The 26,191-nt window shown below is 40.2% G+C and overlaps 2 protein-coding genes and 1 long non-coding RNA gene across 5 annotated transcripts; 2 read left to right on the top strand and 1 right to left on the bottom strand.

Annotated features, from left to right (window-relative positions):
- Window positions 1-535: 535 nt before the first annotated feature.
- LOC144589489 (uncharacterized) lies at window positions 536-4,127 on the top strand. Its single transcript, XR_013545636.1, has 2 exons — window positions 536-698; window positions 3,594-4,127. It is a non-coding gene; the product is annotated as an uncharacterized LOC144589489 (long non-coding RNA).
- CDNF (cerebral dopamine neurotrophic factor) lies at window positions 2,480-9,667 on the bottom strand. Its single transcript, XM_020797767.3, has 4 exons — window positions 9,449-9,667; window positions 4,599-4,726; window positions 4,284-4,425; window positions 2,480-3,535 (listed from the first exon to the last, which is right to left on the bottom strand). The coding sequence occupies exons 1-4, from the start codon at window positions 9,582-9,584 to the stop codon at window positions 3,357-3,359; spliced, it is 585 nt and encodes a 194-aa protein (XP_020653426.3). The 5' UTR covers window positions 9,585-9,667; the 3' UTR covers window positions 2,480-3,356.
- A 61-nt stretch (window positions 9,668-9,728) lies between these two features.
- On the top strand, window positions 9,729-26,172 carry HSPA14 (heat shock protein family A (Hsp70) member 14). Of its 3 annotated transcripts, XM_073000794.2 has the most exons (15): window positions 9,763-9,935; window positions 10,446-10,526; window positions 10,607-10,689; window positions 11,440-11,488; window positions 12,973-13,066; window positions 13,171-13,261; window positions 15,098-15,202; window positions 16,143-16,304; window positions 17,115-17,270; window positions 18,184-18,286; window positions 19,641-19,856; window positions 22,174-22,344; window positions 23,666-23,736; window positions 25,661-25,779; window positions 25,835-25,861. In XM_073000794.2, the coding sequence occupies exons 1-14, from the start codon at window positions 9,879-9,881 to the stop codon at window positions 25,737-25,739; spliced, it is 1,518 nt and encodes a 505-aa protein (XP_072856895.2). In that variant the 5' UTR covers window positions 9,763-9,878; the 3' UTR covers window positions 25,740-25,779; window positions 25,835-25,861. The 3 variants fall into 3 exon arrangements, with proteins under 3 accessions (XP_020653423.3, XP_072856895.2, XP_020653424.3); XM_020797764.3 differs by having other exon boundaries at window positions 9,729-9,935; window positions 25,661-26,172; XM_020797765.3 differs by lacking the exon at window positions 22,174-22,344 and having other exon boundaries at window positions 25,661-26,172.
- The last annotated feature ends 19 nt before the right edge of the window (window positions 26,173-26,191 follow it).

Below are 26,191 nucleotides of genomic sequence, written 5' to 3'. Positions count from 1 at the left end.
AAAATGACTGTTTGGGGACTCCTCTGACTGTTCATGCCTCATTTTATCTGCTGGGTAAATCCTGTCTGAATCTAGCTTACTGAATGGAACAGGATAACGTTTCATAGGAGCTACATGTACAGTATCTCTGTCCATATGTTGTTTGTTCCCCCTCCATTGTTTTTACCACTTGAAAACTGTACTAATAGTTCTCTTCATTACTTTCTACTTTTCACAGTACATTTTGTAAATATTTATGCAAACTAAGGGGCAAGGAAAAATAAAATATATTTTATAAGAAAAGGTATGAGGAATGTGTGTCTTTTATAGCCCTGACACTATTTAAAATCTGTTCCAGATTTTTTTTTATGGAATCTGTACTGCAGTTTCTGCAGCTGTATGTTTATGCTCTTTCTCAGCTTAAGGGTGCTCAGATGCATAAGACCCAAAAAATGTCTGTGTTCTCTATGTCAGATGGAACAGCACTGAAAACATAGTCTTACGTGATGAAACAGCCTTCAGTCTTGGCCACTCTTTTGTGTTTTCATTTCTACAGACAATAATATACCAAATGGCTCCACACTATCCTTTAGTGCACAAAAATAAAAACCCAACAAGTTAAAAACAAAGTCAGCATTCCTTTCTGGATTGGAAAGGGGAATTATGTTGATGATGGCACAGATATTGACTAGTGGGACTGGATGCCCTAGAAGAGCAAGGTAGGGTTATGTAAATATTTTAATAAGTAATAGTAGGCTACACAGAAAGGCTGATGCTTTGCCAAAATATAGAATAATATCATTTTGTTCTCTCTGGATAATCTGTTCAAGGAATAGCTAGTTCAAATACATTAAAATATATGTATGTATTCAAGACTGGAAAAGAATTGAGCTTCACACAGTGGGAATTACAGTATGGTCTGGAAATAATTGGACACTGACACATTTTTATAATTCTGGCTCTGTACGCCACCACAATAGATTTGAAACAACTGAGATGCAATTGAAGTGCAGACTTTCACCTTTAATTCAAGGAGCTGAACAAAAATATTGTATGAAACGTATAGGAATTGCATCCATTTTCATACACAGTGTCCTTATTTCAGGGGCTCAAATGTAATTGGACAAATTAACACAATCATAAATGTTCATTTTAAATACATTTGAATCCTTTGCAGGCAATGAACACTTAAAGTCTAGAACACATGGACAATGACAAATGCTGGGTTTCCTCCATGGTGATGCTTTGCCAGGCCTTTACTGCAGCTGTCTTTGGTGTTTGTTCATGGGTCTTTCTACCTTAAGTTTTGTCTTCAGCAAGTGAAATGAATGTTCAATCGAATTGGGATCAGGTGATCGACTCAACCATTCCTGAATATTCCACCTCTTTGCCATAAGAAACTCCTGGGTTTTTTTCACAGTGTGTTTTGGGTCATTGTCCATCTGTAAAGTGAAGCATTGTCCAATCAACTTTGCTGAATTTGGCTGAATTCAAGCAGACAATATATCCATATACATCCAAATACATAGGAATATGTATTCGAGAATACATATCTATATACACTTCAGAATTCATCCAGTTGCTTCTGTCAGATCCATAAACACTAGTGACCCAGTGCCATTGGAAGTAATGCATGCCCATGCCATCATACAGCCTCCACCATGTTTTACAGATGATGTCGTATGCTTTGGATCATGAGCTGTTACAAGCCTTCTTCATACTTCTTTCTTCCAATCATTCTGGTACAGGTTGATCTTAGTTTCATCTGTCCAAAGAATGCTATTCCAGAACTGGGCTGGCTTTTAAAGATTTTTTTTTAACAAAGTCTAATCTGGCCTTTTTATTCTTGAGGCTTGAATGTTTTCACCTTGTAGTGAACCCTCTGTATTTGCTCTTGTAAAGTCTTCTCTTTATGGTAAACTTGGATAATGATATGCCTGCTTTCTGGAGAGTGAATGCCACACCTGAAATCAACTCCAGACCTTTTACCTGCTTAAATTTATGATGAAGTAATGAAGGACTAGCCCACACTTGGCCGTGAAATAGCTTTTGAGTCAATTGTCTAATTATTTTGGTCTCTTAAAAAAGAGGGCTGCATATTAAACAGCTACAATTCCTAAACTCTTCCTCCAATTTGGATGTGAATGCCCTCAAATTAAAGCTGAGAGACTGCGCTTTAAGACCAAATTCATTATTTAACTCTAACTTGAAATTACTTTAGTAAACAGCTGAAATAACAAAACTTGTGACAGTATCCAATTATTTCTGGACCTAACTGTAACTAACATTACTCCAAAAAGTGTCAGGTACCCACTGTGAAACTTTTCCGTATAATACCTGCTGAGTTAATTATCAAAAGGTACAGGGTTACAATTTGGCAAGAGCATCCCCTGTTGACTGCTGATCAGAATATCAATTGTACTTATGAGGTTTTTTTCTCCTCACAATAGCTTTTTCCAGAGGCAGCTCGGTGTTTAAGCCATAAGATATTTCTCTTTCCCTTATTGTCTCCCCCTCTCTTTCCTGTGGAGAGTGTCTCTCCTTGGGGCCATGATAAGTTCATGATGAGTTTCTCTACTTCAAAATATACCTTTAACCTCACACGGGGGAAATGTGTGAGGTTCAGAGAGTCACTCTTTGAGGAACTGCATAGCCTGTTTGGATTTCAGAGTCTCCATTCGGATATAGCTCCCCACTGTCCCTGACAGCAGACTAATGGTTGCTCCCCAGAGTGCCCCCTAGTTTTGAAACATGGAGAACTCAGCGTAGAGGTGTTGTCCCTTCCCCTTTAGATCCATTTTCTTTGGTTGCATGCTTAACTCTGGTTGAACCCCAGGATGGAGAATACATGTCTCTGGAGAAACTGCCTCTACTGTTGTACACCCTTTCTTTTTGCCTTTTCCCTCTTCCCTGTGCGAATTGGAAGCCCTTTGGGGCAGGGACCTAGAATTTGTTTCTCAAAAGCCCTGCAAATGCTTATGGTGTCCTTGTATCTGTAGTCAAGGTAATACGCTGTAGGGGCAACAGGTTATCTTCAGTAGGATACCTTTTAATAGGACACATAGCTAAGAAAGAAGCCACTGCAGGCTTAAACAGAGAAAAACCTGTATGTTCCCACAGTGATGTTAACTGAAGAACTACAAGAAAGGGATGATCTTATCACAAAGTGAGTTGGGGAGAAGGTGTTGCTATCACTGTTTGTCAGCATTTATTATTTATTCAAATCCAAAAAATTGTGTATTTATCTTCAGTTGCCTGAGTCCTTTGCTTCTCCTCCCAGACCTTTTATTCATTTAAGCAAACCCATGGCCTTACTGCCAAAGGTATCTAATTTGGTAGGGGTCAGCAGGCATGTGTTTAGATTCAGTGACATTCCATCAAAGCTCTGCTCTGGAAGCTGAAGCCATATGCTTTGGTGCAAGCTCCTTGATCAGGTCCACAAAGTCAGTTTTTTCAATGCATGCTCTGCAGACTTCTCCCCAGTTCTCCAAGATCTTCCTCAGCTCAGCCACTTTCAGCTTAGACAGGTCTACTGATGTTAAGTCAAGTTTTCTTTCTGTAAGAACAAATAGCTCATTTCATATACTGTTTTTGCTGTTTACTTCATCTTACAGCTCAGAGATACATGTCCCACCCACCCCCAGCAAAAGCTATCACCAAAAAATAAAAATAAAAGGGTAGGGGACTGTTTCAATTACCTTTTGATATATCACGAGAAGAAAAGAGTTAAATGGAAAAGACAAGAAAACTAGGAAAAGCAAAAAGCAGGTGGAAGAGAGGAAAAGGAGGACCTAACATGAGATTAATGGATTCATTAAAGGAAGCCACAGCCTTTCGTTTGCAAGATGTGAGCGGAACTGTGAAATGAGAAGACTTTCTGGACGTTGTTAATGTGTAAGGTTACCATAACTTAGAAGCCACATGACAACACTTAAAAACTTACCGCTAAATCTATTTCTAATGTCTGTTTTTGCCTTCATATACTGTATTCTTTTTAATGTAACAAGTGGGGAAATTTAAACCTTATGAATCACCCAGCAAAAAGACAAAATGTGTGATGATCTGTCCTTAAAGAATGAAATCAAATTTAATCTCAGTAAAACTTGTTCCCCTCTTGATTTACTGGAAAAAAAAACTTGAAAACAAAACTATTGATGTGCAGAGATAATGAAGTCCATGGCAAATGTTTCATTAGCTTTGAGAATGGAGCCACTGAATTGGTAGAAGCAAACAGTGCCTCCCATTAAGAAGAGTAGTAATGTTCCGTTTGCTCTCATTTGTTCTGCATGGAGATTTCATCCTACCATATTTGAGCTCACAGATCTGAATGTCTGCCTTCTTCAGCTTCTCACAGATTTTAGGCACAGGTACATGAGCACTCATTGGACGGCTGACTTCACTAACAATCTTAGTTGCTGCATCACTTGTGGCCCCAAGGTAGTAGCACTACAGAAAGGGAAAGAAAGAGAAACCCTGTTTTCAATGCACCAATTTAGTGTTAGTGTTTAGGGTCAGAAGAAGTAGCCTCCCCACCCCACTACCTCTCACGATTAGAAGCATTTGAACCTAACTATCAGAAATATTCAAGAAAATGAGTGACAAAGGGGAGGCAGCCATACCAAACGGTTTTCTTTTCCTTTTGTGTTCCGGCAGGTCCTGATTAATTCACTTTCTATAGAAGCCACGGAGAAATCAGAATATTTTTCTTTTAAAGAGTTGTAAAATCTTCCCAAAAAGCCTTGACACACTAAATGAAAAAAAAAAAAAGAAACAAAAGGGTGGAGTGGGGAATAAATATACATAGCTTACATGTATAATAGAACTGTAAAAACTGAAGTTGATTGCAAAGAACTGATACTCCTTAGTTTGCCATGAAAATGAAAATGTCTGCTTCACACACAAAAATGAGAATTTTTTTAATGGTTCAGTTGGACAAGCAGGAGGATCTTTGAATCTTTGTGGATTGGACCTGGAAATGTTCCTATTAGCATACTATCATGCTTTTATAGTTTATTCCTGTAATCATAAAAATTACCATATTTTTCGCTTCATAAGATGCACCTCTCCATAAGATGCACCAAATTTTTAGGAGAAGAAAACAGGAAAATAATAATCTGTTTTCTTCTCCTAGAAATTTGGTGAGCCTTATGGAGAGGTCCATCTTATGGAACACCCCCTAGGACCCGTTGGAGGCTCACTGTGCCCCCCACGGGGCCAGCGGGGGGCGAAATCGCCAGCTTCCAGGAGCTTTTCTGAGGCTTGAAAGGCTCAGAAAAGGTCCTGGAAGGTCACGATTTTGCCCCCGCTGGCCCTGTGGGGGGTGGGGGGAGCCTCGCAAGGGTCCTGGAAGGCTCACTTGGACCCTTGCGAGGCTTCCCCCACGGGGCCGGCGGGGCCAAAATCGCCAGCTTTGCTCCATAAGACGCACAGACTCCCCCCCACACTTTTTTTGGGGGGGGGAAGTGCGTCTTATGGAGCAAAAAATATGGTATATCCCAAGTTTTAAAAAATGCTTTTTTCCCCCTGTGCCAGAACCCTGCAGTTAGCATCAGGGACAAATACATTGGTCATTTACCCCACAATTTGCATAGAATCTGGCACATTGGATCCCAGCAACTTTATGACATAAAGCTCAATGTGAGGAAGTTTGTTGCAGAAATGTCCATTATGAGTTAGGTCCCATCTTTTTTGTTCAGTCACCAGGGTGGTTTAAATTTGCTGTGGTTAGGCTGACATCACTTTTGTCCACCTTCTGCCCAGTGTGATTGCCTGATACTATACAAAAGGGGAACTCATGGGGGTGTCAGTCCTCTCAAGCAAGCACCCCTTGATCCAGGGGCACTCTAGTGCCAAGTGTAAAACCATTTTTTTAAAAAAAATCATTGGGTCAGGGAAGATCATAGGTAAGGGGATCTGGAAAGGGGTAAAGAATAGATAAAAATGCACAATGTGGCAGAGAACAATTTATATCATTATTACTTTTACCTTTATGATTTTTTACTAAGTTTACTTCAATCTAATCTTGCCAATTTTTTCCAAGCCTTTAAGATTTACATGTATATCTTAAGTCTTCTTTCTTATAATCTTAACCCATTCATATTTTCATCTCTCATCCAATTATACCAAGGTTCCAATTTTTTTCTAGCCTCACCAGTTTCTTTGTCCTTTAACGCTTCAGTTAAAATATCCATCTTTGCTGCCTCAAAAACTTTTTTCTATTAAAGCCTGTATTTTTGGTGTCTCCCCACTTTTCCTGTATTTTGCATATAAGAGTCTTGCTGCTGTAGTTACATGTATGATCAAGTATCTTTTTTCTTTTTCTGTTGTATCTGGTACTATATTCAACAGCATTTGTTAGAGGTATTGTGATATATTTTTGATGATTTTTCAGGTGTCAGATACCATCTGTAGAACATTTTATATCTATTTTCTTTATGATTAACTGATTTTGTTAACTTAATACTGTTTTCCCATACTTGTGACTATGACTCCAGGTTAATATTGTGGCCCACATTTTAGGCCCATTTTACATTTTTTAACTATTTCATCTTGCATTTTTAATTGTAGTAAATAATCACACAAAATTGTTAGCAGTTTTTCCTTTACATACAGAAGTACCTTATCTAATGGTATCTGCTCCTGACTGAAGCTTGTTTTATCTCTTGTGTACTTTGAATCGCAAAGTGTAAAACCATTGAGTGTGAAGTGCAAAAACCTCACATTGCATGTTCAAGCTTTCCAATCAACAGGGCATATTTTCTAAGTAAATTCTAAGACTCAATTCTCTAGCAAACTCCTTAATTTAATCTCAAGTTCTAGGAAACAATCTAGTCATGGCATTCAAAATGTCCTTGAACTACAATTCCTACCATCCCCACCCAGCAGAATCAGTGATTAAGTTGATGGGACTTGTAGCCCAACAACCTCTGGCAGGCCTCAAGTTGCCCACCCTTGATGTAATCTTTATTAACATAGGGCAGGACTTGTATGGACATCATAGTAACTAACTCTTACCCATACGGTCACAGAAATTCAAGACTGGCTTGCTAGGGTTGGCTGCCTCGCCTTATCCATGTCTGTTGGCTTCTTGAGCTCTGGAGGCTGAATTTTCTTAACTTCACTGGTTCAAAGTCATGTATGGTGTTGCAGCTTTTTCAGTCTCCCTTTTCATCTTACCTTCCAATACAGGTTTTCTTTCTAGCCCTCTGTGTGGTTTTAATAGCCTAGATAGTTTCTGTAAACAAAACCATCCACTTAATAATTTTGCTAAAGGCTTGGCCACATTCTAAACATTGTGATCAGCTTTGATGTGTGAAGCCTTTGTGCCACTACACTGTTCCCAATAATGTTGTGAGGATAAAATACAGAAAAAAGGCGTGTTCTGTGAGTTGGCTTGAAATTCGTGGAGGTAAAACATGGGATGCAAATTTAATCAACCAAAAATGTCAGATTATGGTTGGGCTGGAACTTTGTCACTGTTTATGGCTGCAACTATCTTCCTTGTGCTGATGGGAGCCAATTAGGAGTCTATGATCCCCATGTTATCAACTGGTGCACTCAGCACTGTTCCATTTCCCAACGCAAATGGTTCTGACCTACAAAGATCAACCTGATGTAGGATGTATTTTTAGGACTATATTCTCCCGTTCAAGCCTGCCTGTTTTAAAGATCTTTAAGGAGGCACTTTTTTCTGTCAAAATTGGGATGCAAATTCAAGTTCCATTAAAGTGCCTTTAATGGAACTTGAGACAGGGCTTTCTCAGTGGCTGCTTCTAGGAACACCTTGGCAAAGGAAGTCCACCTTGTGATGATCTGCCAACAGGCAAAGGTATTTTCACTTGACAAATCCTTTGGCATCATAAGCTGACTGCTGTAGCCACTGTAAATAGTGCATTTATGCAACTACTATGAGATACATCATGACTGATCTGAGGTGACCTGGTAAATTTCATGGCTCAGTAAGGTCTTGAAGTTGAATCTCCCGAGTAACACTGCAAAACTCAAGCCATTGTGCCACACTAGCTCTTACTAGTAGTTTCATATCCCCATGGATTTTTACATCATTGCATAGACCTGCCTTCTTCCATTTATTCCAACTTGATGCTGAAACAGGCTTGCAACGCTCTGGTGCTTTTGCTTGAAGTGATTCATTGTGTATCGTGGGTTCAAGTCCTGGTCCATTGTGCTAGGCTTTTCATTCTAGACTCTACAGTGTATCCCTTAGACATCCCCATTCATCTTGAGTTGATGCTGAGACTGAAAACATAACACTCCCAAATGGAGTGTTAAGGGTCCCAATACTGTCAATTTTTGAAATATAAATATTAAATTGCTGTTTCATCTTAGCTTCTAAAAAAAGTATTTAATTTTATTTTACACCTTAAGTCTATCCTAGGGAGGGGAGCTGCTTAAACTTCAGTCATAATTCATAACTGAATGACTAGGAGCAGTACATTGAATATAAATAGCCTTTTGGACTAAGTACTGTATCATCAACTTTCTTTCAAACTTATGAGACATCTTGCTAGTATTGGTCTGAAAACTGGCTCTTGCTGAAGTGCTACTTTGTTGTGGAGAGCTTTCAAACATCTCACCTTAGGCTTCTATCACCCCTTACTTGAATTGTGTGTTTTCTGTGCTGTCAAGCCCAAACAGATTTACAGTCACCCTAATGGGCTTTCAAGGTCATATTGAAGGAATGCTTTTACCCAATACCCAATTCACTCTCCCAGTGAATTTCTATGGCCAAGTGGGGATTTTAACTCCTTTCTCCAGAGTCCTAGTCCACCACTCTATCCACTACACCACACTGGGTATTTTGAATTAGGACCTAGTACAGTATATTGTGCTGGTAAGACAAGACTACTGGAAAAGACACGCAGGAAAAGTTAAAGGGAACAGGAAAATATTTATCCCAAATATGAGATGGATTTTGACTCCATAAAGGAACCACGGTCCTGAGCACCACTGTTGATGACAGAACATTCTGGAGGTCACTCATTCATAGAGTCGCCATAAGGCAGAGGTGACTTGACAGCACATAATAAAAGTGCAGATAATGAAACTGGAGCCAGCTTTAGCTTATGCTCTTCCACAACCCACAAAAAAACACCTTAGCCACAACAATTAAAGGAAAGTGTTTTTAATCCGCTTCATGCCACACCTGGAAGCCGTTGGCTCTGGGAAAAGTCAAATGCAAATCAGCCCAGTGCTGGGATTCTCCCCTACTCCCGGGACGCTCATACCCCATAAGGGTTAGTTTGCAAAAACACCGTGTCATGCCTACGCTGCTGGACCGCGTGCGAGCAATGAAACCTCGGGCGTTTATAACGGAGCAGGCGGCGCGGCCACAGAGACGACAAAGCCACCGCGGGCAGGGCGGGCCATGCACCCTGTCCAAGTCACACGCGGGCGCCCAAGCTGATTAATTAGAGCAGCAGCTGAAGCAGGGCGCGAGGCGGCCCCTCACCTTCGCACGGGGCTTCTTCTGTGCTCCTTGGAGGAAGGGCACAGACAGCCCGGGGGCCGAGGCAGAGGGCGGCGAGAGTGAGGGCCGCTAAAGAGCAACAGGAGACGGGGCAAAAAGACCACGAGAGCACCCACATGGCTGCAGCAATCCCAGCAACTGGCACCACTCCTCCCCAGCCTGGGAAAAGGGATCGCCCGAGACTCCGCCCCTTTGGGCGGGCTTTCGGCCGTGGAGGGGGGAACTCCGGGGTGGGGGGTTGTGATGTCACTTAAAGTATTATTCTGATTGGGTATTATCCTCCCGCGTCCTCCGGATCGGAAGTAGACGGAGAGAGGAAGAATGGCGGTTGGCTCTTTCGAGTTGCATTGTGGGTATCGAGAGCTGTCGGCCGCGTTGCCTTCGTTGCGAGGGTGGCGGAAGGGAAGCATTTATGGCAGCCATCGGGATCCACTTGGGCAGTACGTGCGCTTGCGCCGCCGTTTATAAGGTACGGATGGAACTGGCTTTCGGGGTGCGGCTGCAGGGCAAGGTGGGGAGGTTTAGGGGGTGAACCAGCTGGACGTGGCTAGGGAATTGGTAGTGGGCAGAAACCCGGTTCGGTGGACTGAGGCTGGGGGGGAGACCTGGGTTCGAATCTCTGCTTCAACGTGGAAGTTCACGGGGGAGGGCGGGTACACTCTCCCCCCCCCCCCGCTTTCTGAGCAAGAATCAGGGAAAATATTTTTGATCACTTTCTATTAGTATATTTTGTTTGTTACACTGGGGCTACAGTTATATGCACACTTTGGGAGTGGATTCAGTTTCATGGGACTTTCTTCTGAAAAAACAGTTTATCTTTCGGTCGAAGAACAGAATCTAATCTCTGCAGGAGATAGTGTGATTCTATTGAGAAAATGTTTTTAAACACTTGGGAGTGGGACTAGAGAGTGTAACAAACCTTGCTGTGCTTCATGTACCTGTGGTAATTGTACTCACTGCATCTGTTGCTTTTCTTTAGGATGGCCGTGCAGATGTTGTTGCCAATGATGCTGGGGACCGAGTTACTCCCACTGTTGTTGCTTTTTCAGAAAACGAAGAGGTAATCTGTTTTCCAGTGGCAACCTAAGGAAAACATTATTTCTTTTAAAATGATCTTTTAAAAAGCTTTTCTTTTTGCAGGTTGTCGGTTTGGCAGCAAAACAAAACCGAGTGAGGAATCTTTCAAACACAGTAGTGAAAGTAAAGCAGCTTCTTGGGAGGAGGTATGGAAAACAGATGAACTTCATTTGGGAATTTAGTTTGGGCTTGAATGGGTTTATTAAATGAAAGTTTCCTGTTTTTTTCCAAGCAGTTGAAGACACTAAAGCATGTTTGGATCAAATCTAGAGATGGCTGCTGCCCAGGTGTTCGTCATTCCTCTCCTACCTACCCCTCAGCCACCTGGTCCACTAACAAAGCTCCACAGGCAGACAGGGTCCTTTTCCATTGGCAGCGCACCAATCAACACTGAAGTCTCACCCGACTGTCCCTGCCTCCCCAGGCAGCTGATCACTCCTCAGCTGTGTGGGGAGACTCCCCCTCCTGCCTCCCCACCTGGTGGCTGGAGGGGGGGAGAGGAAGGAGAGGAGTTAGGAACACCTGGGCAACAGTGCTTCCACCTCTAATCAAAACTTAACTTTTGAAGTATGGTTATTAACCAGTTATTTGAACAGAACTGCTTTGTGTGACAGAAGTGGCTAAGGTCACTGGGTGAAATTTAGCATATGTTGTTTTAGGATTTTGTTATATACACACACAAAATCACCACAGGTTCAGTGGGCCTACTGTAGTTGCAACTCACTGCACAAACAAGACTTTCAGCCACAATAGCTTTCAGTCCAGAAATGGTTGCCATGTTTAAACTGGAGAATGCAGCAGGATTTCATGAAACATGATTCCTGTATAATGCGAATGTTAATAATATGTTGCTCTTCTAGTTCTAAAGTGTTTTCTCATTTTGCTTGTTTTGATAGCTGTGGAGATCCTCAGGCTGAAAAGTATATTGCAGAAAGTAAATGCTCAGTAAGGTTTTACTTCTTATTTCTCTTTAATAAACAATGTTTTTTTCTATATCTATAGTATCTTTCTAAAGTGTATTGGAGCCCACTTGTTCTTACAGTGTTCAGAAATGTGTAGTGCCTGTAGGATTCTGCTGATAGAACTGAGTGAGAGTTCTGAATTGTGAAACCACTTCATGCCTGTCCTGTTCAGATGCTGGCAGTAGGAATGAGTTTGTTTAGAACTCTTTAACTCCCATCAGCTCCAGACTGCATAGTCCTTGGTAAGGGATGGTTAGAAGTGCAGCCAGCAACATCTCGTGGGCTGCAGGTTTCTCATCCCCAACCTAGAGGTTTCATTTCATTGTGTTTAATTGATCTGAAGAAGGGATGTGAGTAGGGGAGGAATTCATACAGAGGATTTCATTGTGACAGATGCTCTCAAACACTCTACCTTTCAGTATCTTTCCATTTAAATTATGGAGTGAAATGAAATAATTTCCAGAAATAAAGTTACCAAAATGGCAATGTGCGCGCATTCCATAGCTCAGCTTTCCAAGTTAAGTGAAGATGGTTCTAAAGATAACATAGCACATAGAATTTGTTGATCCAGAAGGTCCAAGTGAGACTTTTTAAATTTTGTTTTTTTCCCTTGCTCCACATGCCTCTAAATTATTCCTCCCCTTTTTCTCCCTTTTTCCTTTGCCCATTCATCATCACCATGCAAGTGCATCTGTACCCAGGCTGTCATATTCCCAATGCCGCCACCGAGTGCCAAGTTGTTTTGAGGCAGACAAGATACCTTTTGCTACAGCCAGAACATGCTGGAGATCTTTTAGGGGCTTCTTCTTTCCTTCTCCCTCAGTTTCTCTGTTTTATTTTCAAAAAATGTGTTTACACTTTTTTTAAGGCAGAGCAACCACAGGGTGGTTCATGGTTGCATGAGAAATAAATATAGAATGAACAGCTATGTTTTCATCTCCCCACCCTTTTTGCCTCTTCTGTCACACCTGGCTTGTTGCTGTGTTCTGTTGTGAGTCTCATCTTTTTCCTTTTCTTTTCCTTCCCTTCCTTCAAACGTCCATGCCAGTCTTGTTCTTAAAGCAGCTTTTACTGGCATGGGTAAGGGGCACCTGCTGCCATCAGTTGAACTGAAAGGCTCTAGCCTGGAGGTGGTGCTAGACAGACAAGCTCGGAATTATCAATTGCTCACTCAGTAGTCCATTAAGAGCTCCAAAGGTCCCAGGTCAATCTTTTGTTTGCTTTTTGAGGAGGTTTGTAGTGGACTCCTTCAGCTTATGTGGTTTGTACTTCTGTACATTGATTTGAGTTTCTGTGTAATGCATAGTGAATGAAGCCCTTATTCAGGTAAGGAATGTGCAGATTTTTATAGTCAACCAAAAGAACATTTACATTATAAATAATCTTAAGAGATAAGGAAACTTTTGTGATCTGATTACAGATAAGGTGTGATAGATTAATATTTGCTCATATTTTGTTCATTTCTAGATCATTGAAAAGAATGGAAAGTTTAGTTATGAAATAGATGGGAAACTTATTTCCCCAGAAGATGTTGCAAAACTGGTCTTCAGTAAAATGAAAGGTACCACATTCAGAGGTGGTGGGGTTTCTCTGAACTTAAAATTTGATGATCGCTTGTATTAAGTGAACTTGCTTTTATTCACTCTTCTATCTTTTTATATATAGAAACTGCTCAGTCTGCTTTGGGTTCAGATATCAATGATACTGTTATTACAGTACCATTTGACTTTGATGAAAACCAGAAGAATGCTCTCGGGTAAGTACTCTTTTCAGATTGCTTTTAATTAAACATTTTTATTGGAACTGAAAGGTGAGAATGAGTTAATAAACTTGATGACAATGTGTGTCTTTTGGCACTTTTTGGACTAACAGATTTATTTTGGTTGAGCTTTCATGGATAACAATCCATTTAAACTTACACTAAAATAGTTTGGTCTTTCAAATGACAACAGTTTTTGCTTCCATGCTGAAATAGAATAACAGAAATCTTTTTAAAACTGACAATATTTTGGCTTGGGTTGGGTCAGAAATCTGTATTCAGAACTCCATATCTACTGTAGCCTAGAATATCTAGGGTATCTCATAGCTACAGTTCTTATCTTCAAGATTGAAATACGTAGAAGATTTGGAAGAATTGTAAGTCAATGGAACCACATGATTGGTTGCTAAGGATGGGATTTTCATATCTGTTTTGGACTTCATATTCCATGATTTTCCATTCTGTGAGTTCTACCTGACTTACAAACACCAAAATGTAGCTCCCATTGGAGAAAGGCCTAGCTCTGCCCACGCTTCCTCTTCCTGCCCCAGTGCTAGTTGGGAGCTTTCTGAAGGTAGGTCTCACATTTAGACCTCAAATTTAGTTGGATGTTTTTGTAAGTTAGGTGGAGCTCCAAGAATGGAAAATTATGGAATTTGTAGTCCTGGCTATTTCAGGATTTACCTGTGTGGATATCCTGGCTGGACAGAGTCAAGGCCATCTGAAGTGAATTGTTATACTTATAGCTGCTAAGCAAATGTGTGACAGAACCATGATAAACGTCTTGCATAGCATCAATAAGCTGCAGTGGTTGTTCATATTCCTGCCATGCAATGTACCAGATGTTTAGTGGCAGCTTCATAATACTTAGTTCACTCATAAATTCAGAAAGGGTTGTAAGTTGTTTTGGGAGCTCTGGTTCGTGGAATAGTGATAAATAAATGCTTCAGATAAATAATCACTAATAAATAACTTCCTATGGAAAATCAGGAGAGGGCATAGACCAGATCATCCAATTTAAGGCTATTTGGCCTCCTGATCTTCCTATTGGGCATAGCAGTAAGAGTTCTGCTACTAGTCAAGAGAAATGTGGCTCTAACTTGAAGGTGAGATGCAGGTCCCATTACAACTTTGTGTTTTTTTTTTTAAATTTCATTAGTCACCCTTTTGCCGAATAGCAGTCTGGTCCTCAGACTTAGTCACTAGCCTGACTGCCAAAATAGAAATCCACTAGCATTTCATTATAAATTCTGTTAGTAGCATAGTGTCTGTATTTTACAGTTTAGGTGGATAGTTTGGTTTAAAACTGTCTATAAGATACAATAGGGAGGGGGGAAATTGTTGCCTGATGGCAGGTTGGGTCCCCTCCTCTGCCACTAAAACTTTCCAAAGCCTTGCTGTAGCATTTGGATACTAAGTCCTCCCTTCATCTATTGCTTCTGTTCTCCATGGTGTTGCCCCCATGGCTCAGCTTTTTGTGTCTTGTGTTCCACACACCACCGTCAGTTGTTCAGATATGAGCTTCTGTAGAGTAAAGTCAAATCTCTTTCAAGCTTGAATGGGGTATTTTAAGCTTAGTACAGTATACGTATATGTTAAACATCTGTAAGGATTTTATGTTGTGTCTTTTTTTCTGTCACTGCAGGTATGTAGTTTTTAAAGTAACATGTTTCTTTGGCTTGCTTAAGGTTATTTTTGTCGTGAGAAGTGTAATTATATCATATCTAAATTGTTCGGATTCAGCTATACAGTTGTAAGTCAGACATCTTTGTCTCAATTCAAGACAATAATGTGAAGTGAGACACTAATCTTGGCATTATGTCTTCACCACAGGGAAGCTGCTGTTGCAGCAGGACTTAATGTCCTTAGGCTGATACATGAACCCTCTGCAGCTCTGCTGGCTTATGGAATTGGACAAGATTCACCCAGTGGAAAAAGGTGTTAAAAAGCAACAACCCTGTTCAATGTAGCTTAATGTTGTCTATTGAATAATGGTAGTGTAGTTCAAAAATCAAATGGAACTCTGAAAGAAGTTGAGAATAAGAATATAGAAATTGTATCTTGTTTGTTATAATGATTACTAGTAATGTGTATATGTCAGAGTTCTACTGGCCTTAGTGAAACAATACTAAAATACGCCTTGCAGATTACTACCTTGGTGGTGGTACTCCTCTCCCCACCACCTGAGGTCCAGAGCGTGTTCTAAGCTGCTGTTGAGTTTTTGTGAGTTGTCCAGGGAACCTTTTAATGGATCTAGCCAAGAACTTGGAGGTTTGAGCAAACCGTTCTGTTCACAAACAGGACCCAGCCAAATAATAAGCTCCTTTGGCATATTACTTGTAGACCAGAAAATTATGGAAACAGCTGTTCCTGACCATCACTTGTTCCTGTTTTCTGTTTTGTTTTTAAAGTTCTTTGCAAGTAGCATGCCAGTATTGGGGAACTTTTATTTAATTCTTGTCCAGTACAAGAATTAAAAGAATTAATTCCTGGTGTTGGGACACATAGAATTATCTCAGAGTATGTGTGTCTTCAGTTTTTAATCTGTCAAATTTTAGTAAAATGTCTGCATTATGTATAAAAACAACTGAGTCAATTCTTTGTCAGGGTTGTCCTAATACTTTTTTCATGGTGTCCCAACTGTAAATAAGAAAACTGGAATCCTTTCCAGTGAAATTTGTAAACTTGTGAATTCCAGACAAGTGTTTTATTGAGGAACTGAAATCTCAGACTTTAACTAGTCCTTTGTAATACATTTAAAATGGAATTCATAAGATAATTATTCCAGTAACTGTGAAAATGTATTGTTGTTGCTAATGGGGCAAAAGGTCCGCTGATCCTGTTTTTTTATTATTATTTTTCTTTCTGTCCATTGAAGCAATTTGTTAGTGTACAAACTTGGAGGGACATCTCTCTCTATCACAGTTATGGAAGTCAACAGTGGACTGTATCGTGTTGTTTCCACAAACACAGATGACAGCATAGGGGGTACCTGTTTCACTGAGGCCTTAGCGCAACATTTAGCCTCTGAGTTTCAAAGGTAAGTGCTCCAGAATTTAAAATTAAAAAGGTGTTTTATAATTTCAGTTAATAGATTAATTTGGCTTATGAAACTCGTCAGCAACATGTGAACAATGCTATTTATTTATTTATTTAGTTTGTATACTGCCCTATAGTGTACACACACTCTGGGCAATTTACATTAAAATACATGTAACCAACCTATTTGATATAGTTTTCAAAAGCCATACCAGTTGAGATTGTCAAATAATACAGTCAAATGCTGCTGTGAAATAAATATTTTTATTGCAAATGTAAAGTTCATTATTAATTTGCTTTGTGAGAAAAAGAACAATTTGCTTGGTTCTCTATGTAAGAACTGCCTCCAGATAACAGGAAATGGATATTTTGCAAAGAATGGGTTTTCTTTTTTACAGGCAAAAAATAACTGATGTTTTATGTAAATAACTTAATGTGCTCCATGTCAAGCAGCGTGATTATGGACACATCATCGCCAAAGCAAAGCATTACTAAGTTACATTCTTTGCAGTAAAAGGCAGTTCAGCATAAATCTGTGAAATGTAAGGTGCTTATGTTTTTGGCTTTGTACATCATGTTGACTTTTGGCTTTGTAGCTTGTCTACATTTAAACATTCTCTTCCCAGGAAGCATACATAATCAATTTCTAGCTTGTAATGATTATATATATATACTGAAATTAAAAACTCATGAAAAATTGTAGGAGTCACTAAGCCAGTTAATTTTTCTAATTTGTAGGACAAGTGATCATGCTAGTATTACTAAGCAGATTTTCTGGAAATGTTTGGTATGTTTTCCTTTTTAAAAATAGATTGTATAAATATGATGTAAGGGGAAACCCCAGGGCCATGATGAAGCTAATGAACAGTGCTGAAGTTGCAAAGCATTCATTATCAACATTGGGAAGTGCAAACTGCTTTGTTGACTCCCTGTATGATGGTCTGGATTTTGACTGTAATGTTTCCAGGTAGGCACAATTTTATGCAGTCTCTTAGCGTACAATTTTGCTTTCTTCGTTAGCAACTTAAGTACCAATATGAGGCTTCATGTCCTTCTGCTGCCCCATGTGCAGATGAAAAAAGCTTATTGTGGTTTTATTTGTAGCATCAGTAGTTTGGAATTCCAAGCCCTATGAAACATTGCAGGTTATTTTTCCAAGCATGTTTAAAGTTTGAAGATCACTGGATAGCCTTGGTTAGATGCAGTGACTTTTTGAGTTGTTTGTATTTCTTGTTTAATTTTGGTGAATTTGGCAGCTGTTTTTAGCATTTAGCATTGTATGCTTTCCCCATTTGGTGTTCAAAATCCTATTAGTTTCACTCACTGGGGGATGCAGTTGTCGTAAATTGCTACAATTTAGCTGTTTGAGGAACAGTAAAGGCTTAAGCTAGCAGTTTGCTGCTGATCTTTATGTTGGTTTGAAAACACAATAGGATTTTCTCCAAAACATTTTACAGTGGTATTCATTCTTGCTCTGAAGGCAAAGTGAAGGAGCAGTGTTTAAATCTTAAGTACAAACTTGAGCATTTTAATAATTGCATAATTGTAAAATGTATGTCATGGTGGCATTTGTTGGTGTCCTATTTCAGCAAGATGAAGGTAATAGTTATTTAGGTTGGGTTGATTTGTCTTACAAAAAATTCTGTTGTGCTGATTATATCTCAGGTTTCTGTTTCTGCTGCAAAAGTACATCAGACTGGGATGGGAGGGTGCATATTCATGTTTTCAGGCAGCCATTCCTTAGGCAGAATTCTGGGAGTTGGAGTCCAGTGAAACCAAGAAGCACACCCTCCATCAGAAAATACTGTTGATGAATGTTTCCTGTGAAAAAGTATGGGTGTAAGATTTCCTGTTTTTATTTTATTTTCTCAACACAACAGGGCCAGATTTGAACTTATTTGCTCTGCACTTTTTAACAAATGCATAGAAGCCATCAGAAAGGTCTTGCAACAAGCTGGGCTCACGGCAGACAATATCAACCAAGTAAGAGGGCAATGATTTTGTTTGTATCTTAGCTATTCTTGAGGTTTTTCTTGCCTTCAGAAATATTTAGAGTACTGTTGAGCATATTTACAAGCCAGTTAGTTTAACCTGATTTAGATAATTGTTCAAGTCCTTTTAAGTTGTAGTTGCTGAAGCCGGAAATAAGTTTTCGGTCCATGTACCCTCTCCCTAATCTTTCCCCTTCTGCACTGCTTTGAAAATCAGAAACTAGGCTGCAACGTGTCATAGAAATGCAGCCTCTGTGCTTCTTTTTGCCATAAACTTTGACACATAGTGCCTCCAACAATTCTCCAGGCTTGGCCATAGTTCATAATGGCACTGCCAGTTCCAAACTGAAAATACCTCAGGATGTATGTCAATGTTCCATCTAATTTTTAGGGGCCTCACCTATCTGCGTAGGGGGGTCATGGTTTCATCCAAAACCCAGAAGTAAACAGGCATTGTCATTGGCTGCCACTGTGCGACTCCGGTGGAGCTCTGCACACACACCTTAGACAAAACATTGGTGTATGTATACGTATAGCTGTAACAGAAGACGCTGTTTTGGTGGCATAGCTGTAAGAGGTGATAGAGAACTACCTACTGTAAGTGGTCATCTTGGGTACATAGGAGTGCCCAAAGTTCTAAAATATTATATATTTCTATTTATATGCTGCCTTTCTCCCTACAGGAGACCCAAGGCAGCTTACAACAATTAAAACTGTACAATAATGGCAAGTTTAAAATGCTGTACAAAACTACGTTAAAAGCAATTAAACATTAATCAAGATTTAAAAGAATTTTTAAAAAGATGTTTTAAAACATGTGTTCCCTAGACTCCCACTGACTGCCTGAAAATGAAGGTCTTTGCATGATGACGGCAGGGCAAGAGGAAGGACAGCTTGGCTTCTTAGGGCAGTGCCTTCCAAAGCCTGGGAACTGCCACTAAGAGCGCCCTCTGTCCTGTCCTCACCAAGTGAGCTTGGGATGGTGATGGTGCCAAGAGAAGGGCCTCCCCAGAAGATCTTAAAAGCCAAGTAGCCTCATGTGGGGTGGTACAATCCTCCAGATAGTCTGCCCTGGACCCAAGCTAAAGAGGGCTTTATAGGTAATAACCAGCACTTTGATTTGAGCCTGGATACAGACTGGCAGCCAATTACATGCTCCTGTAACTAGTACCGCTCAGTAGTCTGGTTGCAGCATTTTGAAGTAGTTGAAGTTTCCAAACACTCTTCAAAGGTAGAGCACTTTGCAGTAATTCAGAGAAGATGTAGCAAAGAAGAGCATCCATGTGGATTGAACGTCTCGGGGAATGGCTTTGATGTTTGCCTTTTCATGCTTTCTTGTCTTCTAGGTTGTCCTCTGTGGTGGATCTGCTCGTATGCCAAAACTGCAGCAGTTAATCAAAGAACTTTTCCCAGTGGTTGAATTGCTGAACTCTGTGCCTCCAGATGAGGTCATTCCCATTGGGGCTGCTATGGAGGCTGGAATCTTACTAGGAAAAGATAATACCTTTTTAGATGATGAAATGTTATCTGTTGAATGTTCTGCCAAAGACATCTTAGTGAAGGTAAAAATAACAGATTCTTACAAATTAGTTCTTAATCCATTAAAGAATCTCATTTTTAGTCCACTATTGTCCATTTCCCCCCTATATAGTGGTGCCTTGACTTACGGAATTAATCTGTATTGGAACGGTGGCCGTAGGTCAAAATTTTTGCAAGTCGAAGCACCATTTCCCATAGGAATGCATTGAAAACCGATTAATCTGTTCCGGCCGAAGAAAGAATAAATAAATAAATAAAAATAGAGCAAGTCCCATGCTGGGACTGCAAAAAAACCAAAAAAACCAACAAATCCAAAAATAAACATTGGAGCAAGTCCCACGCTGGGACTGAAAAAAACAACAACAACACAAAAACATAACCCCCACAGCCCAAACCTACCCTCCAAAACCCACCCAGAACAACATTTTTTAAAAAAGGAGCATCTTGCCCGTCTGAAGCCTCCTCAGCCTCCCAGGGTTCCATTCCTGCTGTGACTGCCACTGCCGGGAGGCTTGAGCCTGGCCGGGGTGGTTCAGCTACTCGCCCCCGGCCGCAGTGGAGGCAGCAGTCGCCCAGCACTGGGAGGCTTGAGCCTGGCCGGGTTTCTTCGACCACTTGTCTCCCAGCTTGCCTCCTGCTTGCTCCGTGCCACCCTCTGTGGGTCCATGGCGGGAAATTCAAATGGCGGAGGGTGGCGAGGAGCGAGTGAGAAGTGAGCCGGGAGTCAAGCGGTCGAAGAAACCCAGCCAGCTCAAGCCTCCTGGTGCTGGGTGACTGTTGTCTCCGCGGTAGCAGCAGCGGGGAAGCCCAGGAGGCTGAGCCTCCCTTTTCCTAACCATTGGGGAGAAGAAGCAGCCTCTTTGCCACCAACGGTTTGAATTTCCCACCCTTTCCCCCTGCCTTTTTCCTTTTGTAAGTGGAAGCTCTGGCTGCAAGTCGAACCTAAATTTTGGAGCTTTCCGTAACTTGAAATTTTCGTAAGTAGGGACGTCAAGTCGAGGCACCGCTGTAGTAAGATGTGGTATTATTGTGATATTCTCAACTATATTTCACTATTGAATTGTGTCTGGTTGTGTGTATGTTATATGAGGGTTGTCCTGACAGTAAAGACCCCTGTCAAAATGAATATGAGGGAATGAAAATTTGCATGTCTTAGTTACTAAAGGTCTAACAATGCAGCATTGTGAAAATACATATTTAGCTTATTAGCTAGTTGATTTTGATAAGGTTGTGATATATACAGTGTTAGCCATGTCAGACAAAAATGAAAGCTATAAAAGAAAGAATGAATAAAGAACAAAACAAAACCATTGTGGCACCTTAAAGACCATTATAAGATTAATAAAGACTATTATATTTCAATTTGCGCTTTCGTAAGTACATTGTTTTTCAATCGTTTTAGAGTGAAGTAAAACCATGGGTTACCTAAAAGATAGGCACAGGAAATGGACTAGCAAGGTGACAATAGTATTATGAACAACAGTAATGAACTGTAATACTGGTTAGATAGCTCTGTGGTTTAGATATCTCCTCTGGAACCAGAGGTTAGTAGTTCCGTTCCCCACTGTGCCCTCTGAATAGATCCAGCCCTTTATGACAAGGAAAAAAAATGTTTATAAACAGTGCAGCACATCAGTGGTGGTCTTATCATCAAAAAAAATTTCAGCCAAGAAGCAGAGAAAGTGTTCGATTTACTGATATTCTGAAGTGGTTCACTTATTATGCCACTTCACTATATTGGTAATTCCAACTGGAAGGAGACTTGAGAGCCAGGAGGCTTGTTTTTTGATCTATTTCCATCAATCACAAATGTTGTGAATTGACCAAACCAGAGCAATCCTACAAGCACCAAAAAAGTATAAGCCCCTGACAGGGGCTCAGAAAGTTGCAGGTAGGAATCCTCTGGGGGCAGACTGGTTCACTCCAGTGATTATGTCATCTGATCACCATCTTTAGCAGTGAACCAGCCCATCCCTGCAGATCAATGCCTGGGTAGTCACCCTTTTTGATTCTTCACTTGTTATTTTTTCATTAAATGGGAGTTCAAGATAACATTTGAAAAATTAGTATCTGCATTAACATCTACTTAAAATTGTAGAGTTGGAAGGAATACCAAGGGTCTTCTAGTCTTCCCATCAGATTAACAAACTGATTTTAGGAAGCATAGGAGTTGACTAGTAGCATGACTGCACAGAGATATTTAAAGTTTCACCATCTTTTTAATAAGGATCAGTGGAAGCATTGTAATATCTGTACTTGAAATAAACAGGTTAGAATGAATTGTGATGACTTTTAGGTTTCTCTGAGGTTCTTAGGCTGCAAATCTCCCTTCTTTACTAGGTAGTGAACGAATCAGGGGATGATAAATTCCTGGTGGTGTTTCCATTGGGAACTCCTTTGCCAGCTAGAAGGCAACATACACTGCAAGCTCCAGGAAGCAACTCCTCTGTCTGTCTAGAACTGTACGAGTCCCTGGAAAAAACGCTGGTGAAAGAAGACAAGTTTGCACAGGTGAAGAAAAGCACATTGGGTGTTTTGCAGTGTGACCCTGTGTTTCTTTACTTTGAAGTAAACTGCAGTGTGTTCAGTGGAGTTCATTCCCAAGTAGATTGGTGTAGGGCTGCAATCAGAGTTATGTAACTTTTTTGTACACACCGTGGGCATGTAAGGCTTTTCCATTCTAAAATTCCTAAGGTGACAGATGCATAGCAAGAAGATGCTGCACTCAGTAACCTTGGTTTTAAAATATTTTTATAAGTCATTAGAGGGAGGTGATGGACTTTGAAGTGAGCATTTAGTAGTTCTGAAGAAGGTTTTTCATGTTAAGGTCTCATTGCTTTATAATCCATGTACCACTGTAGAGAAGAAAATTTTAAGACATCAATTTTAAGACCTTGGAGAGAAGGAATGGATCAAAGGCATTAGATAAAGTGCTCCCTTATGCAAGGTAGTCAATCCAAGTAATTTAACAGGGGTCTGTTCTGTGCACGATATCAATGTCAGAATTACAAAGGAACTGCAGCATAGGCTTCTTTTGTATTTATGTACTATCTTCAGGGGGATGTGGTGGCACTGCGGGTTAAACCGCAAAGCCTCTGGGCTGCAAAGTCAAAAGATCAGTAGTTCGATTCCACGCAGCGGAGTGAGCTCCCATCGCTTGTCCCAGCTCCTGCCAACTTAGCAGTTTGAAAGAATGTAAATGCGAGTAGATAGATACCATTGCGGTGGGAAGGTAATGGGATTCCGTGTCTAGTCGCGCTGGCCACGTGACCACAGAAAACTGTCTACAGACAAACGCTGGCTCCACGGCTTGGAAACGGGGTTGAGTTGGACACAACTGGACAATTTGTCAAGGGGAACCTTTACCTTTTATCTTACTATCTTTAACCTCATACACACTTGTTCCCACATCTGGAAAGGGGTTTTATTACATTAGAAATCAGTGTAACATAGGTTGTTAAAGTATGTTTGTAACGTACCTCTTTTTAAAAGTCTACTTTACAAGGCAGTGTTTTGAATGGCGAATACCATGACAGATTATTTCCCCTAGATTCTGTTCCAAAGTGAAGAAATTGTTACCTAAATCAACAAGAGGATTTCTAAATTAGTTTAACAGTAGTTTACAATATTCCTGAGCATGTTTTGTCCTTGTTAGAACTCCCTTTCTCTAAAAAAAATCATTTCCAAATATAGTTATGGCAGAATTGTTTATTTTAGCTCTCATTTTATCTAATGTATTCTGAGTCACCTCTCTCCACTCATTTGTTCTACTAGATTTGTGATCAGTTTACCTAACTAAATGTTAAAAACAAAACCAATTTTTCTTAAACAGATTGTACTCCATGATTTAGATGTAAAAGAAGATGGTCTGCATGATATTCTAACTGTCCTCACAATGAAAAGGTACTCATTTGAAATTATTACTTCTCTGGTTCAGAATAATAAAGATTCTGCCTCTAAGAACCTGATGCCATTTTTACTGGATCTCAGTAATATAATTTACTTCCCAGCAAGATGGTGATGATCCACACTTGTGGGTGAAACACACTTCAATAGTCCTCTTAGTCACTGGGGCTTTTGGAACAATATCAAGAAATTTCACATAGTATTGTAAGCAGTTGCGGATGTCAAATCACACCATCAGAGCTACAAAAACAGCTTAGGAACAACATAATACTGATATTTAAGAGATACTTAGGTTTTGCTTCAAACTTGTATCTGTTATGTAATACCATTCAATGTTTTTATAATTTTGATTGACTGTGCCAGGTGTTTTTTTAATAATAATCATCCCATAGATAAGAGTGATACACTAGGGCTAGGGTTGCCAGATACATGTGTATGAAAAGGAGGACATAGAAAGCCAAAAAGGAGGACATATGGGGGGGGCCTCTGTGCACAGGGTGGGGTGGAGGGCATGTCACTTTTGGAATTAGGTATTGGGGGGGAATAGCTCTTTGATCATAAGGCAATACCATAACCATTCAACCTACTCAGTCTTGAAAGGTCAAGACTGGGAAAGTTACATTTTTTGGACTACAAAACTCAGAATCCACTGGCCACTGTGTTTTGTGTTTTAAAAAATGTTTAAAAAAATGAAACAAAACAAATCTACATATACACTTACTGGGCTCCCAGGACCAATGGAGACAATCTATTCCTTTAATGGAGACCCATCCTTGTTTTACTTATTGATTTTTTTAATTTTAGTAAAAGCATAATAAAGTGAAATAAAAAGTTTAAAAAGTTGTGTGACAGATTTGAAACACTATAAAAATCAGAAAAAACTGGATTTTTTCTCAACTTGAGAAATGCAAAGGGTGGAGAAAATGGATTTGCAGACACACAAACACACACAAAGCCATTTTCTCCACCTTTTGCAATTTCTCAAGCTGAGAGAAATCCGCTTGTGTGTGTGTGATCTGGCTCCAAGCATGGGGGATAACTGCATATGTTCCTGGACCTGGAAACACACTCTGCACATGCCCCAGGGTCGGGGGTGTGTGTGTCAGGGCAGAAGTGGGGATAAAAGTGCCTCCTGTTCCCCAGCTTTAGGAGGAAGGAGTGACCGGCCCGACTCCTATTTCCCTGGCTTTAAACTGTCACCCCCTCCAAACCCCAGACCAGCTTCCCCTTCTGCAGGCAAGCAAGTGCACTCACTTCACTCCTGTCCAGGTTTCCATCCATCTATCCATCTCTCTCGCACCTTCCTGCCTTATTCAGTTCCCAGGAAGAAGCAGCCATCCACAAGCCAGGGATTGATTGCTGGGGGCTCCAGCCCTAAACAATCAAGCCACCTTATCTCTGATCTGATCTCTCTCATAGAACCAGAGGATTTACAAGGGCCACGACCAAGGAAGTAACAGGGAGCGGTTCGGCTGCAGGGGGAGGGGGTGGAGATACAAAAGCCGGACATTTTGAAGTTAGTCTTGCCTGCCTGACGGGGGACATGTTCCTCAAAAGTAGGACATGTCATCCTTTTGCCAGACATCTGGCAACCCTAACTAGGGCAGAACTGTTTTGCATTTTCATCTTGTCTTTCTCTTCAAAAGATGTTTCTCTTCTGAACTACCAGGTCCAGGTGTATGTTTTTATTACTTTAGAAAGGAATCGGTGCTCAAGGGAGTCCTTCTTTTAATCACAGAAGTAGAATGATGGGTGCACATTGTCCATTCATCTAATCCATTCATCTATATACTGTTTTCTTGGAACTACTGTAATTAGAAAACCTTTATGTCCAGTTATATGTAGACTTTATGTATTTGCTAAGCTTCAGATATTGGAAACACGGAAATCTTTATTTATTGAAATCTTTCTCTTTTATTAGGGATGGATCCTTACATGTTACCTGCACAGATCAAGATACTGGAAGATGTGAAGCTATTACTGTAGAAGTGGCATCATAGAACAAACTCCATCTTAAGACTTTTCATAGCTATTTGTTGCCTCAGACCAATGCTGCTACTTAAGGTTTTTATTGGAAGATGCAATCATTTGTTGCACAATAAATAGCATGAAGTATTGAAAACGTGAAACTACACACTCCTCTTCAAAGTGAGCAGGAAGCTGGTTAACAAAGATTTGCAGCAATGAGCTACAAAAAATTTAACAGGAAATACATCTGAGTGTATCGCACAAATAAAAAAAAATTACCATGTTTTCAACTAATTTCTGAAAAGGATATGCTTAGTAAAAATAGGAAGAATTAAAACAAGTTTCATTTCTTGTTTTATTCAACGGATGTTAATTAGTTTTGGAACAACACACTTGGGAGCGTATATAACGAGTATTTCTTAATGTTAATAATAAAACAAGGTTTTCTATTGAACCACCTTTCAACATTGAATTTTGAAGTTGT

Source organism: Pogona vitticeps, chromosome 5 (assembly GCF_051106095.1).
Source record: "Pogona vitticeps strain Pit_001003342236 chromosome 5, PviZW2.1, whole genome shotgun sequence".
Taxonomy (NCBI): domain Eukaryota; kingdom Metazoa; phylum Chordata; class Lepidosauria; order Squamata; family Agamidae; genus Pogona; species Pogona vitticeps.
Note: the sequence above shows the minus strand (reverse complement) of the source record. Positions and strands in the feature narration are given on the sequence as shown.

Coding starts and splice junctions, on each gene's coding strand:
- HSPA14 (XM_020797764.3), top strand. CDS start 9,879: ATGGCAGCCATCGGGATCCACTTGGGCAGTACGTGCGCTTGCGCCGCC. Junction 17,271..18,183: donor TTTGACTGTAATGTTTCCAG/GTAGGCACAATT, acceptor TCAACACAACAG/GGCCAGATTTGAACTTATTT. Junction 18,287..19,640: donor CGGCAGACAATATCAACCAA/GTAAGAGGGCAA, acceptor CTTGTCTTCTAG/GTTGTCCTCTGTGGTGGATC.
- CDNF (XM_020797767.3), bottom strand. CDS start 9,584: ATGTGGGTGCTCTCGTGGTCTTTTTGCCCCGTCTCCTGTTGCTCTTTA. Junction 4,727..9,448: donor AGAAGAAGCCCCGTGCGAAG/GTGAGGGGCCGC, acceptor TTTTTCATTTAG/TGTGTCAAGGCTTTTTGGGA. Junction 4,426..4,598: donor AAGGAAAAGAAAACCGTTTG/GTATGGCTGCCT, acceptor CCCTTTCTGTAG/TGCTACTACCTTGGGGCCAC.